Source organism: Filicampus tigris, chromosome 1, assembly GCF_054856515.1.
Source record: "Filicampus tigris isolate MCC_2025a chromosome 1, RoL_Ftig_1.0, whole genome shotgun sequence".
NCBI lineage: Eukaryota > Metazoa > Chordata > Actinopteri > Syngnathiformes > Syngnathidae > Filicampus > Filicampus tigris.
The window spans coordinates 37,055,113-37,074,705 of NC_141217.1; the positions used below are offsets into that span (position 1 = coordinate 37,055,113).

Genomic DNA, 19,593 nt, shown 5'->3' on the forward strand with positions numbered 1-19,593 from the left:
TTACCGCCGTGCACACACACACACATATATATACATTTATATACACATACACATACATTTATATATACATACACCGTGGATGTCCATGTCCAACTGCAGGCATGCTCTAGTTGTTCTAGTGAAAATCACAGAATCCAGCAAGAAGACGAATACCGCATCTTAATGTTGAGTCAGAGCCATGAATGAGCCAGTCGTGGAGCTATCTTTAAAGCAGTCGTTTGACTGTCCACAGTGCGTTTGAACGTTCCGGCATGTTGTCTGTTCCGGCTTTTATGTCTGCGTGTGTTCGAGTCGTTAGCTGTAAAGCTGCATGTTTTTACGAATGTGTCCGCCGCACCCGCTTGGATCCAGCAGAGCGAGCGAACGTTTGAGTCGGGCTATAAAATGTTTCCATCACAGCAGGAAAATGGCAAATAACCAGCAGATTGTAAATAAGATGCCGCCCACTGATTAAGAGTCGTTATAATGAGAGACTTTTCCCTCTTGCTCAATTTTGCCACATCTGGCCGCTTGTTTAGCATCTCCAGACTGAGTGTAGAGCTGTGCGATATGACGATGTGCCTATATCGTGAAAGACGATAGATAACGTTTTATCGTCATTTATTGTCATTTATCATCTGCAGCAAACTGCATGCAATTAGTGCATCGAACGCAGCCTGATTTGGCGTGGAAACAGTTTTCACTTATCAAACGTATGCCGCACCGCTGCCAACAGGTGGCAGACTTAACAATAAAAGAACAGTGAATCATAATACATAGTCACTGTGTATAATAAACCTACGGTGCAAAATGAAATCCAAGAGTCAATGAAAATTAATAAATCACGAGGTGGGTGAATACAAACAACAAATACTACTGCGTTGGGAAAGAATAACGGGACAACAACAAACTCATAATTCTGAATAATTATTAACAAAAAAAAGCACCCTCAAGGCATTTTGGGTACGCGTGCCAACTATACAAGCATAGCAGTTTTTTTTATTTAGAGCCTGAAAACCGCCATCTTGACAAATTCTCAAACGGCATAAATTTACAATCTACCTCTTCGTGGCCAACAATCAGCTATTCCCTCCCTGAATTTGTCAAATGGTGCTTCCGCAACCTGAATGTGTTAAACACCAAGAAAATGATTACTCGTTTCACAAAATTAAGTGCTGACCCCAAACCTGGACTAGCCACGGAGAAGGAAGCATTTCAGCACCGTGTTTGACTTCAATCTAAATATTCAGTGTAAAATGTTCTGGGCAGTTTTCCTTCGTCTTTAACGCTCACCACACCAACAGAATCTACCAGCAGAGTGCATATTGTTGCTGTCATGTGAAAAACACTTGCCTCCACTTTTTTTCTATTTTCTTATTTTTACATGAATCAAGTTTCCACGTCACAGACATCGCATTAAAGTGAAAATTTAAAAAGTTTCCAAAATTGGAGGTAAGTGTTTTTCACAGGACAACGACGAAATTGAACTGTTTAATGGATGCCGGAAAGATACACACGGCCGCCCAGCTTTATACTACCAGATGTTGACGAAGGGCTCGCCTCTCCTAAACCATCCTTATCCTTATTTCATCATTCACTCATTCTTGCACATGCTGGTTTGGTTGTATTTCTGTGGAAGATAAGAAGTGTCGCAATGACATCATCTGAATGTGCTCCAAAATGACAGGCATTCAAGCTTAAGTCAACCCAAACATATTTTCTCCTCAAGAATATGTTCTAGTTGAAAAACGACTTTCTGATTAATTTTGGGTTTGTGGAATATAAATTAAGCAGCAAAATGCACTTGTTTTTAGCCATCTCTGGGGGCGTCCATTTTGTCTTCTGTCGACTGAAAATGACATCAGAACTGCTCCCAATCACATCTCACCTGTTTTTTTTTTTATCTGAGCCGTGATTGATCATTGTGAGCAGTTGTGATGTCATTTTCAGTCGACAGAAGACAAAATGGACGCGCCCAGAGATGGCTAAAAACAGCTGGATTAACTCTTATTCCACCAACACAATATTTATCAGAATGACGCGTTTCAACTTGTGGGTTTGCATCGAAAATATTCTTGAAAAAAAAAAATGTTTGCATTGACTTCCATTTAAGGATCTCTGCTCACTTTGGACAATAATGGTGGTTCAGAAAGCAAGCAGATTTTAACCCGGCCCGGTCACGTACTTGGCTGTGAATTTTCAGTGCTGCCCTCAGGTCGGCGGTAATGGCCCTGTGCGGGAAATCAACCGCTATGCAAATGACATTCTCCCTTGTGCCAAACGGCCACGAAAATGCACAAAATGCGGAATGAAGTGAAAAGTCATTCCACATCCTCTTTTGCTGTATGGTTGCGATTGTTGTTGATGTCATGTTGTATGATTTATTCTTTATCTGCTTTGCTTTCCTCTACTGTATTAATGGTTGATATATTTCTCTACTGTGGACGGGTTGGCTGTAAAACGGAATTGCCCTTCTGGGACTAATAAAGTATTCTGAATCCGAATCGGAATCTTGTTTGCAAAGCAGACTCGGCACTTTGCTGCCACGTCTGTGCCCGTCACCTGCCAGATATGATGGATGGATGGAAGTGTGGCGTTGCCACGGCAACAGACAGGCCAGGGTCAGCCGATGACTCCAAAGGGAGGACGGCTCCTGTAGCCGGTGGTGGCCCCGCCTTCAAGAAGGCTTTATTAAGGCCAAACAGTTTATCATCCGGCTGTCTTGCCCGCTTGCCCTGAGTGAACTGTGAACTCGCTTCAGTCCGGACCCTTTCAACACCCTGAGGAGGAGTTACGGGGTGGAGAGGTACGGGATCCTCTCGTCCGAGCAAGCCAGCGCTCATCGCGTGACAAGTCCAATTGAATTGACTTTGTTGTTGTAACTTTTTTTTTTTTTTTTCCCCCCTCCTGTCTGCAGTGACAGCACATGAATATATTACGGATACGCTCCTTCTTGTGTACACCTTTGTGTTGTCCTCCATTTGTGTCATGCACAGCACCAAAACAAGCATTTCTTTTGACGTGTGCGAAGGCCCTTTAAATTTGACACGGACATGCATGTGTGCCTGTATTTTTTTCTGTGTGTCTGCAATTATGGTTTAATTGCTTTCCGTGTGATTCGCTGTCATCTGTCACAACCCAAAGACAGCAAATAATAGTTGGGCTGCCATCACTTGGGCGCACAAGTGCTTGACATGCAGAGAGCGGCAACGGCAGTAAATATGATGTGTCTTGAATCACTGATAAGCACTCCACTTTGTGCGTGGCATGTAGGCGTGCTCCCGCTCACAAAAAGTGTCCTGCTCTGTTGCGATTGTCTGTTCCGAGTATGTCTGTACTTGGGCGAATGCTTCGAAAGGCGTGGGTGCCGTTTTGTCAGAACCCATTGCCAAATTCTACTCATGTGCATGTGTGGGTTGGTAGAAGTGCGGCTGGAGGCTAAAGGTGCACAAGTTTGTGCGCGCATGCAAATGCCTTTGATGCTGACTGTATATCGTCAGCGGCAGGTGCAACAGTTGTGTTATGTTTTAAGCTGCTTGTTTTCCCTTCACGTTTCCTCGTCTGCTTGCAAAATTAAGTAAACAGAGGGAAAAGACATCAGCCCGGGGGCTAATTTATTCACTCCCCAGTCGAGTCACTGGCGCCCGTTGCCGCGGCCTCCGTCGGTTGTGAGGAGCGTGCCGCAGCCTCGTCCGAATGCACGCGCGCAGGCACGCCGCAGCCCACTCTCGGTGGGCCGAGCGCTATCGGCAAGAACACGATCAGCCATGATGCATCAATAAATTCTCGCTATTCACAATTTCCAGAGATGGCGTTTTTTTTCCCCAAGCAGAAGCTGCCTGCAAAATAAATGCATAGAAATACATGCAAAAAGAATGTGGTTTTTTTTTTTTTGTGGCTCAAAAATGGGCATATACTATATCGTGGAGGTGCATTAGTCGATTATCAAATTAATAGGTAATTATTTTTTATAATCAATGTATTGTTTGGGTACCTTTTTAACTTTAAGTTTAGCTTATCAACAGTAAGTGTTGTCCAGTTTCTGGAATTCTCCATGCAAGCGGACTGACTGTCGTCACGTTGAATCAAAAGAAAACATTTTGGAAAACATTGATCAACATGTTTGCCTCTTTTCTGACATGTTACAGACCAAAACAGTAACTGAATCATAATTCATTGAAGTCATTTTGAGATAATGTCATGTTTTGGACTGAAAGCATGGAAATTGAAATATCTTTGTTAAAAACTAGATTCATCCATTATTCAACAAAATAGTTCACGGATAAATCAACGATTAAACTAATTGTTGCCCAAAGTAGTAACTCACCTGCCTTGACTAGCATTCTTGAATTGACTGTACTGCAATGTACCTTGCATAGGATTAAATATGTTGCCGACCGGTCCACCCTTGACCAAAGTCAGGACGCTGTGCAAGCCAGTCAAGTGAAGCCACAGCAAACTCTCTCCTACATGCACTTGTTTTACGGACCTTGCTTTGTGCACTGGAGCACAGTCAGGTTGGAACCGTGTTGGGACACCTTATTGCCACAAATTTGAGAGCATGGAATTGCCCCAAATCTCTTGGCGTGCCCAAGCATTCAGAGTTGCTTTCATTGCAGCTAAGGGGCCAATACTTTGGACTATTCCTTGCTCCCAACTTTGTTGGGAGGCACCTTCCCCGTCCTGCATGACTGCGCACCAGTGCACAAAGAATGCTCCATAAAGACATGGGCGGTCGAGGGTTTGCTATGGATAAACGAGACAGGCCTGAGCACCACATCGAACACCTTGAGGATGAAATAGAGCCGAGCGTGAGAGCCGGGCCTTCTCGTCCACAAACGCGCTTCTGGAAGAATGAACAAAAATTCCAACACACACACACACACACACACTCCTAAAGCTGATGGAAAGCCTTCCCAGAAAGGTTGAAACCGTTATAAGTGCAAAGCGTGGACCAACATCAAATATGGGATGTCACGTCGCTTAAGTTTGGATGTGAGGCAAGGCAGCTGATCAATGGTGTACTTTTGGCGATATTGAGGGGTTACAGTATATTGCTCATACGAAACCCGTTGAATGGTCCCACTGAGACGGCGACTGCCGTAGTCTGCTCTCGTGACGGTTGTTCTGACACTTGGGCGTTCTTTTGAAATAATCGATTGCATAACCCCAAACTCCGAAATGAGCTGCGAAAATGCAGCTCGCGTCTTGAATACTTGGAAAACTTTGTCGCCGGCGCGTGCAAGCTGATAGCAGATGTAATGGTGTGAAGTCATGTGGCTACACCGTGGGAGTAGGAGGATGCGTCTGCTCGTTGCCAGCTTGTAGTAATGGATGGCAGCACTGGAAGAGTGGGAGGAGGCTTACTTCCTATCTGGATGAGAGCTGAGTCCAACGTAAGAGCTGGGGTTGATTCTGCATCACACCCACTTGGGTAGTTATTTGAAATCAATCCCAAAAGACGCAAAAATGAACCAGTGTGAGCCACGTACGTGCAAACGTGTTGAGCGTGTGTGTGTAATGTATTTGTTTTGTCGGCGTGTCGTCTGCCAAATCTTTGTGGCCGTGAAGTGCTACTCTCGTATAATTAATCAGGCGGTTTGATGTTGCCAAACAAGTGGATCTGCACAAGGACTTGCTCTGCAGGCTTTGCTCTTCTCTTCTTCCTTTTGAGCTTGAAGAAGATGAGACAACAGACTCAGCGGTGGCGATTTATCAGCTGCTCCTGGAAGCTTTGTTTCCCCAACACACGCTCCAACCCATTGCTTGCTACCTCCTACCGCTCCTTATCGTCAGTGTGCCCGCAAAACCTGCCTGCACTTACCTAGCATCTCCTGCTGCTTAATGAGTCTCAGGATCAATGTGGTGTCACTGCTAATTTGTGTGGGGAGATTATGCACACATCACTTCGAGGGGGAGTTTGCAGTTTTAAAACTGCTAGCAAGGTTTGAATGTAGCCTCACTTTACTAAATTGGCTGCAAAATGTAAACCCTGACCTTTGTAAAGGCCGAGCTGGACCAATCCGACGTCGGGAAGCGTCGGGGCATCGGATTGCGCCGTCTGATTGATGTAGCGAACACCGTCGTAACATCGGATCCCGTCTGGAAGCTTCCGGTGGGCGTTTCAGCATGTTGAATCAGGGTCGTAAGTCGTGATATTTGGTCGCTCTGATTGGCTGTTAGCGAATCAGCGTACAGAGCAAGAACAGGACGTGACGAATGCGGATAAACAGTAAGCGATGGAAAGCCTTGACAATTTCACCTTTGCTGCTTTAATCTTTTTACAAGTAAAAGAGCGAGAGTATTTCACGATACTGTGTCAAGAACGTGTGGGTTTACTTCACGTGGGAATTCATCGTGAGCGAAAAATATAGCGGAATGCATTGTTTACATTTTTATAGTCCGCCCCCGCCAATGACTTTCTGGTTGGCTTTTTGATTTCTGAGTAAACATCAGTAATTTACTCCCAACTTGTGAGTTCACATGGTTTTAAACCAAAGCGCTAGCATCACTTCACCTTCCATCTTTCGTTTGTCACTTACAGAGTGAAGCCTCCTGTTGCTCTCCTTTTTAAAACGTTATTACAGAAGCTCTGTGAATGCTGTCCCAAACAAATTGGTGCAGGCTAGCCCTTGCCTAGTCTTTGCTCTGGTTTCCCGCTATATTTGCCTGGGTTGCCTCCTGTTGAAAAATGTCTCCTGGCCGCTCTGCCGGATACGGCGAGGCGTTATCAACACGGCCGAGCTCACTCCACAGTAACGAGCCCCCAGGCACAGTATTATCTGTTTACGATAAGGATATTAATAACACTGTAGTTTAGTTATGTGCCCGGGGTGCCCCGCGGGCTGATGGCGTAAGGAGGGCCTTAATCATTCTGTCAGAGGCTCTCCCCAAGCAGGACAAGATATGACTAGATTGCAGGGAAGGAAGGAAGGGGTCGTGGTGGGACAGTATGGAGGTGTTCCCGAGCTAACCCATCCAGCTCCTTCCTCCAGGTCACGGGCAACAACCATCTGCCTTCACGTCGGGGGCTCCAAGTGGCCTCAGCCTACTTTAGTTTGTCGTTGCGCGATGGCCTTTCTTTCCCCTGCCTGTCTTTCTGACCTGTGTCTGTCCTTCTTTCAGTGTCTCTACGGCTGCTACGTGCACTCGTCCATCATCCCCACCTTCCACCGCAGGTGCTACTGGCTGCTCCAGGTAAGAGCTCCTCTTTGCTGTTCCCGTCTTTGACCCGAATGACTCGCGTGTCGTCAGTGTCCATTTCACCGTTTACGTTGTCAGCGCCGGACTTCCTCCCCTCACGTCATTCCACAGTCTCCATTCACTTCTCTTGCGCGCCGTCCAGTGTGGGGCGAGTCTGTCGGCTAAAAGCTCTGCCAACACCCTTGTCTAACTGTGTCTGTAAAATATGATGGAAGAGGTTCTCTGCACCACCGAGTTTGCTTACAGAGGCTCATTACGTGTGCAGGCTTAGTGGTCCGGCTCATCACTCTCCTCTCCTCATCTGTCTGCCAGCTCGTCCACCACATTGTTTAGATATATCTTTGCGCTTGCATGTGTTGCATACATTATTGAAACCAATAGCTTATAACTTTGCCTTCAAGCATGAGTCACCTCACCACTACACTGAAAAAATGCTGTGCATCGTTTACTCAATATGATTTTGTCAAGTGGTTGAGCGAAATAAAATCATCTGAATCCAGAGCAGACTATACATCTATTTTAAAAATGTATCTGGAAACGGATGTAATTATTTTGTGCAAGCACTTGACCAAATAAAATGAAGTAAATTCAGCCATTTTTTTTCAGCGTAGGGAAGAGCCTTTGTTAGTGTAGCCAGTAAATATGCCACGAATGAGTTTGCATTGATTGTTTACAAACCAGCAGTCAGGGAAACGCTCAGACCTTGCGTTTGCCATCTGCGATTCCGAAGGAGAGTTTGGTTCGAGCTACACTTGTACATGTACACGTAGTTCCCAGCCCATTCCTGTTGGACCCTACCTCACCTCTGCTTCCGCCAAATGCTCTTTACCTGACTTCCAGTCCTCTCTCCCACCAGCATCGTCTGCTACTCAACAAAGACGTTTGCATCCAACGATTGTTTAACTCACTTGGCTGCCAGGAGCACAAAGCTAGCAAACATCTTTCAGTCCACGTGTAGTTGCTGACTGACATTCACAACCAATGTGTCAGACTGTCAGGTCTTTGCTCTGTCGCTTTCTCCACCCAGCTCCGCTCTATGGCTGAACCTTGCCTCCGCGACTCCCTGTGTACCATTAGCTGTGTCCATATGTGATTTGCAGGCAGTAGTCTGTCAACAGGCGGGCAGCAAGGAGACTGGAGCTCCCAAAGCGGCGAATTGGAAAGGTCACCAGTGAGTGAAAAATGCAAATATCCAGCCATCCAGCGGCCGCAGTCACAAAGAGGCACGGATGAAAATATATTCCATTACAGCACAGTCAGAGGACGATGCGGGGTGAATGGAGTGAGATGAGCATAACTTTTAGAAAGTTTAAAAATAACTGAGATAATGCGGGGCAAGAAAAACAAACAGTGATGCAGTGAGTGAAAGTGGATGGAACAGTGACTCCGTTCACATTGCGGGGCCTGATGCCCATTTCGCATTTTTTCTAAAATGCCATCTTTTTATGTATGTTGACAAAGCACGACGTCGGGTGACGTGGACGGACAAAAAAAAAACAAAAAAAAAAAAAGACGTGACGTGGCCCAGTGTTTACCGAAGTAAACATTGTCCCACAATTTGTCATCGCCAAAGTAGTGATGCGGGAGGAGGTCGAAATATTTTCACCACAACTTTCCACTTTATGCTTCATCTTTCAAGTAGGATTCAATTGAAGTCAAATGTAAAGTCGGCACTTTACACTCAAAATAACTTTGCACTGTCACCCGCCGAGCACAGAGCGCAGTAATGTGATGTGTAGTAGGGCTGTGCAATTAATTGAAATTCAATTACAATTACCATGATTACACGCTACGAGTACAAAATTGGCATAATTGTAAAAAATATTATTAATATTCATTTGTATCCAACAGACTTGTTTGTTTACACAAGGAAATCATAGTTGAATTTAAACATTTGCACCTTTTTAAAATTTTAGAACAACTCATTTTCTTTGGTTTGGTCCAAAAGGAACTTACTTACATTTATTTGTCTTTGTATTTTTTTACGATTAAACATTTTGTTTTGTACCCCCAAAAATAAATGATCATTTGAATAATCGTGATTTCAATTATTACCATAATAATCACGATTACTATTTTTTTTCATAATCGAGCAGTCCGAACGTGTAGACCGGGGATAATCGTTCATACTGCATCGCCAACATATCCCATTTATATCCACATCATGGAGATATTGTGGGACAAAGAACTGAGCAGTGAAAGGTGTTTCGGGGATAGAGTTTGTGGGTGTGTGCGTACCTTTTGATCCACTCTTTATAGAGTGGGCCAGCAAAAGACTGTGTAATGAGCCTGAGGCTGCAAGGGTGGCCTTCTCTCACTCCATGCATTTTATTTGGTGCTTTTCACCTCCCAATTTGCTCGACCGCACAGCTCTCACCTCTCCAAGGCATCAGACACTTGCGGTGAAAAAAAGTCCCCGTTGACGACGCAAGAGACATCGGTCGTCATCGCTGCAATTATCGGAGGTTGCAAACAATCACTTCAATTGGACTTGATGTTGTGATGACACATGCGCCTTCCAGGCACCTCGCTGTCATCCGGCACAATGAATCACTTGATACTTGCTGCCGTTATTGACCGTGGTAAACATTGCACACTCACGGAAATCAAATCCAAAGAAAGGGTCATGACTGATGATGGAGCGGTTTATTATAATACTGCTAAACTATCTATTCAAATAGATATGAGTAAATTAATAGTGCGCGTTATGTCATGACTTATCTTGTCCCCTTTGCCTCCATAAAAATATATTAAAAGGCTTGATGAAATGAAATCAGAGCCTTTTTATCAGTCGAGTATCTATTTTGGCTTTGTGATTTGCACACAGTCTAGTGCAATTATGGCAGAAATCATTAGTGAGATTGAAAATTGCTCTCATGCGGACCAAAGCTTGTGTTATCACAAGAGCAAGAACGGAGCAAAAAAAAAAAAAAAAAAAGACAATTTATTCTGTTTTGAACTGGAATATTTTCCAGCAGAATGAGTCCCCCCGCGATGAGGTATCATGGATATTTTGGTGGTGTTTCTGCAAAGTGGCGCACGTTAGGTCAGCTACAATGTAAAAGCCGGTGGAAGAGGCGTTGAAGGCGTACCTGGAAGAGTCGCGATGACGCGAGCGAGGAAGCATGCCGGTGACACTGATTGATTCCCTCGCCTCTTTTGTTTGGAGCTAATCGAATGTAATTCCACGCTTGCACCTCTCCATCAAGGAAGACAGCGGCGTTTGCGCTGGCTGGCGGGGGCACAGAGGTGGGGATAATTATGATATTAATACGGAGGGGGGTCTGAGGGGAAACTTCATTTGTCCTGCCGCCCGCCTCTGACTCGGAGCGGGGTCAATAGCTCCTCCTGCCTTTGCCACTTTGGAGAGGCGAGAGGGATGAGATAATGAAATGACTTCCAAGGCAGGAGGGAACGCTGACGACCTTGTTTCTTCGCAGCTATCGCTTCCTCCCTCGCGCCTCTCTCGGCTCAGGCCACCGTGCTCCTGTCGCTCAGGAATGCATTATTAATATCAGTATTCACCGCAGTTCCATTGCTCTTATGACATTATCCCCCGTGACTATAATGACTTTGGAACCGCTTGAACCGGTGTTATGTCGGAAAATGTGTCCTCGCCGTTGTCCCTGTCATCACTCCGGCGCCATTAGACGGTAGTCAAGCTTTTCATTTAGGTATTAACGCAAAGGTCACCTAATTGGAAAAGAAGCAGGATAAGTGATGGAAAGCGGGACTCGACTGCAGTGGCGCCATATGCGTGTGCTCCACTTCTCCTTTTCCTTGTCCTGCCTGAGCGATGTATTGTCGCTTCACCTGTCGATGTCACGGCGTCTTAAGATAATAGAAATGAGAAACCTTTTATCGTGGGGCTCTGTCACACACCTGTGACCGAGGCGATAGTGGCCGCCCTGGGCCCGTTGCCGACACGCCTGAAGACTACCTGAAGGCAGGCAGATGTATTCTTTTCTGTGTACAAGAATTGTGTATTCCTTCAGCTCCGTTTCGCTGAGCATCGGGAGGCAAGTGCCGGACCGGCTCGGGTGATGTGTGATGACAGAGAGAGGCTGTCAGTCGCAGATGATTCACATCAGATATGTCCAAACGATGCAAGGCTACATAATGAATATTTCACCGAGATGAATCATGGATGAGCGCCGGGACCCGTTGAGTTGATTTCACCTGAGAGGCTTGCGAGGTAGGAAAAACTGGCGAGGTGTTGACTGGCTGTCTGCAACCTCGGGGCAAACGAGCACTAGAAACATAATTGCCTTTAGCGGTGCAGGCTGTTGTTTGTATCAGATGGAAATGCACTTCAACAGAGAATGAGATCAGATCTGCCGTATATCAAATTGATGCCGGTGGCTGGCGGTATTGTGCGCGACAGCACCGGGCGAGGGAACGCCAGCAGTTCCCGCTTACAGTACGGACACGGGGCGGACAAAAGTGCTGGGACTTTCTTTCCAAGATCATCGAGTCATCCGGCGCCGCTCGTTGTGTGCGGCCGCCAAAAAGACTGCCTCTGACTTTCAAACCTTCGGCCCACCCCGATGCGACTTTTCCTCGGGCGGGTCTGCCGAGCACGCTACGGCCCAAAGCGGCAATGCCGAGGCTCCTGACCTCCAAACAAATTGAAGGTTACTCGGGTGCTTAATTAATAGCCCCCGCCGGAGCCCTTTCTCCAAAAACAATGAGCGAGGGATGAGCTGTTCCTCGGCGCTCGCGACCTTTTCTATGCCGCCGTCGCCGAGCTCACCGGCCCAGCCAATTATCACAAATCCCCCGCTGCATTTGTCTCACCATTTCCACACTGCGGCCAAAGTGGCGTGCGTGGCCCTGCCCAAAGCAGTGTGAGCCCAGATGGGGAAGCAAAGGCCCACAACAGGTATGGGCCTCTTCAATAATTCAGTTCTCCTGAAAGGTTAAAGCTCGGCCAGCGAGCCAAATTGACATTCATCCCGCGCCGCAATCTCGCGGCCCACTTTCAGAGGGAGTCGCCATCGACTTGTTTACATTTTGTACCTTCCAAGACTCTTATTGACGCCGATATTTTACATGTCACTCTACCACTGCAGCTGTTATTTCAGCGGCCAGCCCAGAGCAGTAAATAACTGATCCCGCTGATGCTGCAAGCTCTCACCGGGTAAACGTTCAAACCGAGCGACACGCTCGACTTCCGTTTGCCACTGTACAATTTAGAAACGCCAAGCACTCACCTGAATTGTGTTCCACAGAAAAGGCAAAATGGCTGCGTCAGCCACGCAGAAATCGTGGCATCAAATTAAGGACAACAGTTTGTGTTCTTTCTTCTTTCCCAAGATAAGCTACGCCTCAGAGGCGCTGCATTTTTTTAAAAAAATATTCTTGATGTCGCACACAAGTAATGTTCCTTTGCGCGATAAGGAATACGTGAAGCAGTGGCCGTTGCGAACGAGGTCAGCAGTGCCTCAGGAAATGATCCAATTTCGCTTGAACTCGTCTGAAAATCTTTGTTATTTAATTAGAGGCCTATAATTGTTCATCGAGCTCGGCCAGTGACAAAGGCAGAACCATCAAATGCTCTAAAAAAGTTTGGAAAACACTCACCTAAAAAGTTCAACGGGGCTAAAAAGCCATACTGGATGCTTGGTTCGTGTTGTTCTGCACATTGGAGTGACCAAAATAAAGACCGGCTTGGAACCAACTGTGAGCCTTCTTTGATGCCGCACTTTGATGAAATCCTGCCATGTCCGTTGAATCAAAGTAGCACACAAACTGTGACCAGTCCAGCCTGTTTTTTGTTCATCTGCTGTGCGTGCGTGAGGAGCTCAGTGGCTCCAAACTTGGCGTGTGTGTGCGCCTCTCTGCCAATGTCTGTGGCCCTTCTCATGTCAAGGCGCAGATTGGCCGTGTCAGCGCGTAGGCTCGGGCGTGATGACAGAAGCGTGCAAGCGTCGCCCCGCTTCCCAGAGAACACTGGTCACAGCTAATGACCACAACTGTCCGATTTGTCCTACCCTGATTGCTCCTCTGAGCTCCAATTAGCTGTGGATGAGGGCTGACAGTGTGGCACCATCACATGGATGTGTCATGGAGGCAACGATAAGGCAGGAGAGGGGGATGAGAGCGCCGGCCATGAGTCGGGGTGGAAGCTGCCACTCATCCGCTTTGCCTTCAGTGCCACATCGATCTCAATTTGCTCGGAACCAGACACGAGCGCTCCTCAACGTCCACCAGGTCAGCTCTGATTGCAATTTCTCTAATTGGCAATTTACATCGTCGAAATCTGAGGCTGCTATCTGGTCGTATTCCTCTGTGGTGGAAGGATGAAGGTTGTAAGTTGGTATCAGACCAAGTGGAAGTGGAAGTGAAGTTCCGCTTGACTCGGTGGTATTTCAGGAAGAATAACATCTGTTTGTCACAATGTGTTTGGAACATCCAATTTAGCCTCGCATATATTTTCACTTTTTTAGTCTTCTGCACCCCCCCCCCCCGCACCCCACGGCGGGATTTTACTCGCGATCCCTTCATCTGCGAGTTTTTTTTCATCATTCGCGCTCAGCGGGGGATAGTGAAGGAATAACTACAAGGGCACGTCGAGCCCTCGGTGCCAGCGCAGACATCTTTTAGTCTTTTTTTTTTTTCTCATCTGGATACATGTCATGTTGAACACACAGCCTTCAGTTTGTTGGCTTTGCTCTTTTTTTCCCCATTTGCTCCTCCGGACATCTCAAAACCTAAGCCAACCTCAGAAGACTTTGCGATGGGAATTGTGGAGGTGGAGCATGACAAGGCAAATGTGAAATGCCAGGAGGGCTTTGGAGGTGGGGGATTAGCTGCACAAGTTGAAATCATTGGCTTCAGATGAGCTGGAGCAAATCACCAGACGTTAATGAGCTGCCTTGTAAATTGCAGCAGCCGAGGAGAGTGTGCTTGGATCTGGAAGGAAATCTCAAATGCACACAAAGCGTAACACTTGTCCAAACATTATTTACTTCCGCCACTAAATTGGATATCGGTTGTCCACATGTCCCCAAAAATCCAACATTCCCCCAGAACACATCAGAGTACATTTTCTTTCAGGTAGCGGAAGTCAGGAGTCAGCCCGTGCATGCTCTCCATGGACCCTTCTCACCACCATGCAGTCCACAGAAGATTGAGGGGCCTCTCTTTCTTCTCACACTCCAACAAGGGAGAGCTCAACGAGGGGGGGGGGGGGGGAGTATATACCGGTACTGTATATAGAAATATGGCTACTCCCATGTTTCCAGTAGAAAATATGACCTAATGTGAACCAAAGGAGAGCTGGGGGGTGATTCAAGTATATTAAAAAGATTTTTTTTTTTTTTTCAGTGACTTGTGAATAAAGCTATCGCTCCCATTCCTTAATTGTATCTCGTTGGTCCTGTGCGGGAGTTTGCGGCAATTGGGCCAAGAGGAAGATGCCGAAGCGCCCCAAAGAGAGATGAGCATAAAGATTCCGTCCGTGCTTCTTCCTCTTCTCCTCCTGGGGGGCGCGACCAGGTGGGAATCGCGTCTCGTCTTCGCCACGAGGCCAGCGCCACCACAATGGCTTCCATTGACAGCATTCTAAATATTACATGACTTCCTGATGGCAGTGTGCCGTCTGGGGCGCTTGTCTGGCCTGGTATTAACCTGTCTGGATAAATCAGCCTTTGACGCCCCCCTACTGGCCGAGTTACTTCTCTCTCCAGCCGTCCGTCTTATTATCCCCGCTCGCTTTGCTTCCTGTGATGGGTCTGCGCACGTGCTTCTTGTGGACACTGCGGGCGGCACGATGCGTGCATGTGGGCCGACTCTTTGCTCCTCTGCCCCAACGTCATACGAAGCCTGGCAGGTGACAAATAGTTTTTTAATTGCCTGCGCCAGGAAAATCATTAGGCTCGGCCCTTTCCTTGCTGGGACGAAGCGTGTGTGTCATAATAATAGCCTTGGTCCTGTTTCCTGCTTCCAAGTTGCTATTTTTAGAGAACGTATTCAAGGGCCTTTGTCATTGTAGCACTGTGATGCATATGCAACGAGTGATCTGAACGGTCCGGAGATACCTCTCTGCACCTTGGAAAGAGAAGTGCGCCAGTTCTGGCCTTGTGGGAGTTGTTTTTTTTCCACCCTCATTGCTCTTGCTGTTCCCAACATGACGCTGCTATTTCTCTCCGCCTGAAACATTCATGGTGTTTTTTGTGCATTAGTACAGCAATTCACCACCAGATGAAGCTTTCGAGTATACGGAACAAGCTGCAAACTCCAGCTGATTTCGGTTGGCTTTTTGCTTAGCGGCGAGCTATCGTATTGATTTTTGCCTCCTCGGCGCCCTTGCCATCCCTTGCCTGTGCAGGTACGCACCGGCAGCCGTTGATAGAAAGGATATGCAGTGTAAACGTGACGATACTGACCCCAGTCGTTCGCACAGAACAGTCACGGCGGTTCGATGCCGGAGAAGAATCGATTGTTTGTTGTTATTCTACATGCTTTTGTTGTCGTCACTCTTAAAGTGGATGTCAACCCAAATATATATTTTTTCAAGAATATGTAATATGCAAGCCCCCTGGTTGGAACAAGGCATTCTGATAAATATTGCGTTTGTGGAATAAGAGTTAATCCACCCGTTTTTAGCCATCTCTGGGGGCGGCTATTCTGTCACTTCTGCCGACTGGAAATGACATCACAACTGCTCAGGGCTCACGACCAATCACGGCTGACCTGTTTTCCGAAGCTGAGCCGTGATTGGTCATTATCTGAGCCCTGAGCAGTTGTGATGTTATTTACCAGTCGACAGATGTGACAAAATGGCCGCCATCTGAGATGGCTAAAATGGGTGGATTTTGCTGCTCAACTCATATTCCACAAATGCAATATTAATCAGAATTCCTGCTGGGATCACATTCCTAAACAAAATATGTTTGGGTTGACTTCCCCTATAAGTTTGTGGTAGACACTGCACTGCACGATTGTGAGAGCTCCTTCCGGAATTTGACTATTAAAACGCCTCCCGTGATGATGCGGTGGAATCGTACACCCACCCCAAGTGCAGCTCCTCGACTGCTACCTGTTCAATGACTGCATATAATAAAAGCAAACACGTTTTGTGTCTCTCGGCTCATTCTGTTGTTTGTGGGATTGTTCGGCTTTATGCTTGTAATCGTGTCTTAGTGAACAATAGAAAAGGGTGCTGTTGACGTCCTTATTGTTTGGGAGTTTTGTCACTATTTCTTGCTTTCCCTCCCAGTCAGGAGCCATGTCAGAGATGTTCTAAAGCCATCCAGTCCCCCCCCCGCCCCAAATCTCCCCCATTCCACTCTACTCCCTAACCCCTTGTCCCCCTCCCTCCCTCCCCCCACCTCTCTGTCCTTCTTTTCCTCGAGCGCCACAGTAAAATTCAATGCAGCGACATCTCCGTTGCCCCGCAGCAGTTCGAGCGTTTCGAGTCTTATTACACAAAATATTTCATACATATATTATATTGCTCAATAATCATATTAAGTCTTGTATGAAGACATTAGTATGCAAGGGCTTTTTGTGAATTCAAGTATGACACTAATAAAATGTTCCAGCATGGAAACTGAATTAGAGCCTCCAGACTGCCAGTCTGAAATGCCGCGTTAGGAAATGATGAACATTCGCCACTGATCACTTGTTGAAGTTATTGTCAGAGACCTAAAAGAGAGAATTCTTCTGACTTGATTTGACAGACTGGCGTGGGGTTGGGGTCGTGATACTACGGGCGTTCCAAATGGCCACTTGTCAACGAATGCGTGCCTGCAATCGTAGACCCCGGCCGGCAGCGCCGATCCAGGGACGACCTGGTCTCTTTCCAAATGTATCCCTCCGGATTTGTTCGACTAAGTGGTGCCATGGTGTTGATGTTGGAGAGGCTTGGAGTGGCAAGCGCGGCAGCGGTGCAGCGTATGTGTGACTCGCCCCAGCCAATGGGGCTTGGCACGGGGCGCTAGCATATGTTCATGGCCTGGCTTCCTCCTTTCCTCTTCCGTCTCTCTCTCTCCAACCAACTCACACTTGATAAGCCTCAATTTCCCGGCAACCTTCATCTCCCAGAGATCACATTTGGTGTATTTGAGTCTTCCCATTTGTCCGAGGGACACTCACGTTCATTTTGTCGCCTGGCCCAGGACGAGAAAATATTCAGAGCATCGTGCTGTGACTGTGAGGTGCTCTCGACTTCATGTCTTTCTCTCAATTCATTTGTGTCTTTCCAACATTTGCTCACCGGCTCCTTGACCGGTCACTGCCCCACGTTAACTCTGGCGGGTGTCCAGGCAGATCCCAAATGTGTAAAGTCCTGATCTCCCTCGATGCAAACTCGCCTTCTGGTTCCCCACGCGCCGCATCGGCTGATCCAGCTGTTCTAGACTTTGGCGGCACCTCTCTCACTGCCTGCTCGTCTTCCCTGCCTCTTGGACCAGTAAATGCACGCTCATTTGCAAGTTAGATAAATCCTTTGAATGTATTATTGATGCAAACAAATTAGCCTGTAGGCCCCAGACAATACCTAATGGAGCTTTGGCTTGCGGGTGAGGTAGTTTCCAGCGAGGGCGCTGTCGGTGTGCCACGATTGATGCCTGCTCCTCTGCCCTGTAATTATTTCTCCCGCAAATGATTCTGCTCTTCTGATGCAGTTTGGGATTTAAAGTTAATGCCGTCTGTATGATTCCAAGCCAGCCACATTCATTAGTTTATTAAAGAAATAAAAGCCAGGCAATTAGATAACGGGGATGAAGCCCCTGAAATAAGGCAGAGTGTCATTATTGTAGATGATGCATGCTGTTCCTAATTGGCCGGGGTTTATGTTGGTTTTGGAGGATGTTTTGTTATCTTGCTGCCTGCAGACACAGTTGCTGTGGGGACTTTGCTCAACTAAAACACTGTCTGTCACAAAAAGCCTTATTTTTGACATGTCCAAGCTTAAGAAAGTAAACACGGTAAAGAGAGACTTTTACATTCTGCCAGGTATATTGAGGTTACTCAATGAAGCATTGATACGTGTCCAAGACGAGATGAATGCAGACGATTCCGATTCAGACCCTTTATTGATCCCTAAAAGGGCAATTCCTTTGCAGTTCACAGAACACAATCACACAGACATGGCCCGGCGTGTTATGTGACAAATCACACGTAGGAATAAGAAGAAGAAGAACAAGAGGTCGATAAGATCATAAATACTAAATAGGCAAGAATAAGAGCAATTGTTATAAAAGGTCAATGCAAAAAAATGACCGCTGCCAGCATTCAACAGTCTGATATCAGAGGGAATAAAAGATTTGGACTATCGCTTGGTCGTACTCAGAGGCGTCTGACGGCATCACAGAGAACTCAAACCTGTGGGCCGGGTACCATGTTTTAAGACGAATGCAAATGATGTTAACCTGGGTCTGAAATCATCACTCTGTACATCGAAACAGGATTGTGTGTGGATCATTTGTTTAAGGAACCTGTGTAAACATCATAATCCCCACTTCGGTTTTATTTACAATCGCGAGTCAATGGTTGTATCGCGCTTTTCCACTTACAAGGCACTCTGAGCGCTTCACACTGACCTCCTGATGACGCAGCATCAGCGGCAACTGGGGGTCCATTGTCGTGCTCAAGAACACTTCCACATGGTCACAAGGGCCGGGGAGCCTAACCACAACCTCTGGCTTGGGAGACGACCGCTCGATCACTTGAAATGTCTAGAACTGAAAAAGGCCAATAGTGCAACTACGAGACAAAGACATGGATTCGCCGTTGCCATCCCTGCAAGTTCGCAAGGGCGAAGTAGGTCGGAAAACCAGAAGAAATCATGCCGTAAGTGGAAATGAGAACAAAGAGGACGACCGTTGTGTCCTTGGTGATTAGGACCCTTTTGTGATCAGACAGAGGTGTTTGGGGGGGGGGGGGGCTGAATGGCGTCTTTCCCTGTCCATTCTGTTTCCAAAGAGCCACTGATAAGAATTTGTACTTAGGGACGAAAGGCTTCTTATATACCACAAATGGGAGGATGTCACAAATAAAAGTCACTATACATTAGTTTAATCCTTTTTCTTCCAGAGAGAGTTTGCCAACAACAGAAGGTGCATCAAAGTCATACATATTCTGAAGCAGTTAGGAACATTTCATCGCTTTCCTGCGAACGTTACGTCAGTGTGAACATTTGGCTTTCAATGGAACAACAAAAAAACCACTCCATGCTGCTAGTCAATCATGTGCACAGTTGTTGAGAGGAGCGACTAACAAAAGGTCTGAATGAGTCATCCAAACATCATCGCACGCCAGAGCCGTGCCGTTGTCGGGAAAAGCAAATCAAACACAAACACGCTTGCTGTTGACTTCCCTTACTGCTGATTAGAATTTAGAATTGCGATGCTGCTGTGTGCATGTGAGCACTGTTAGCATGATTGCATTACGTCTTGCTCTCTC

The 19,593-nt window shown here is 46.6% G+C and overlaps 1 protein-coding gene across 5 annotated transcripts in view; it reads left to right on the forward strand.

Moving 5' to 3' along the window:
* The window catches only part of camta1a (calmodulin binding transcription activator 1a), a 297,075-nt gene that overhangs the window by 230,517 nt on the left and 46,965 nt on the right, over window positions 1-19,593 (forward strand). For all 5 annotated transcript variants that reach the window (XM_086037916.1, XM_086037898.1, XM_086037908.1 and 2 more), the window contains exon 6: window positions 7,105-7,176. In XM_086037916.1, coding sequence (XP_085894042.1) covers window positions 7,105-7,176 — 72 coding nt within the window. The remainder of the gene's footprint in view (window positions 1-7,104; window positions 7,177-19,593) is intronic.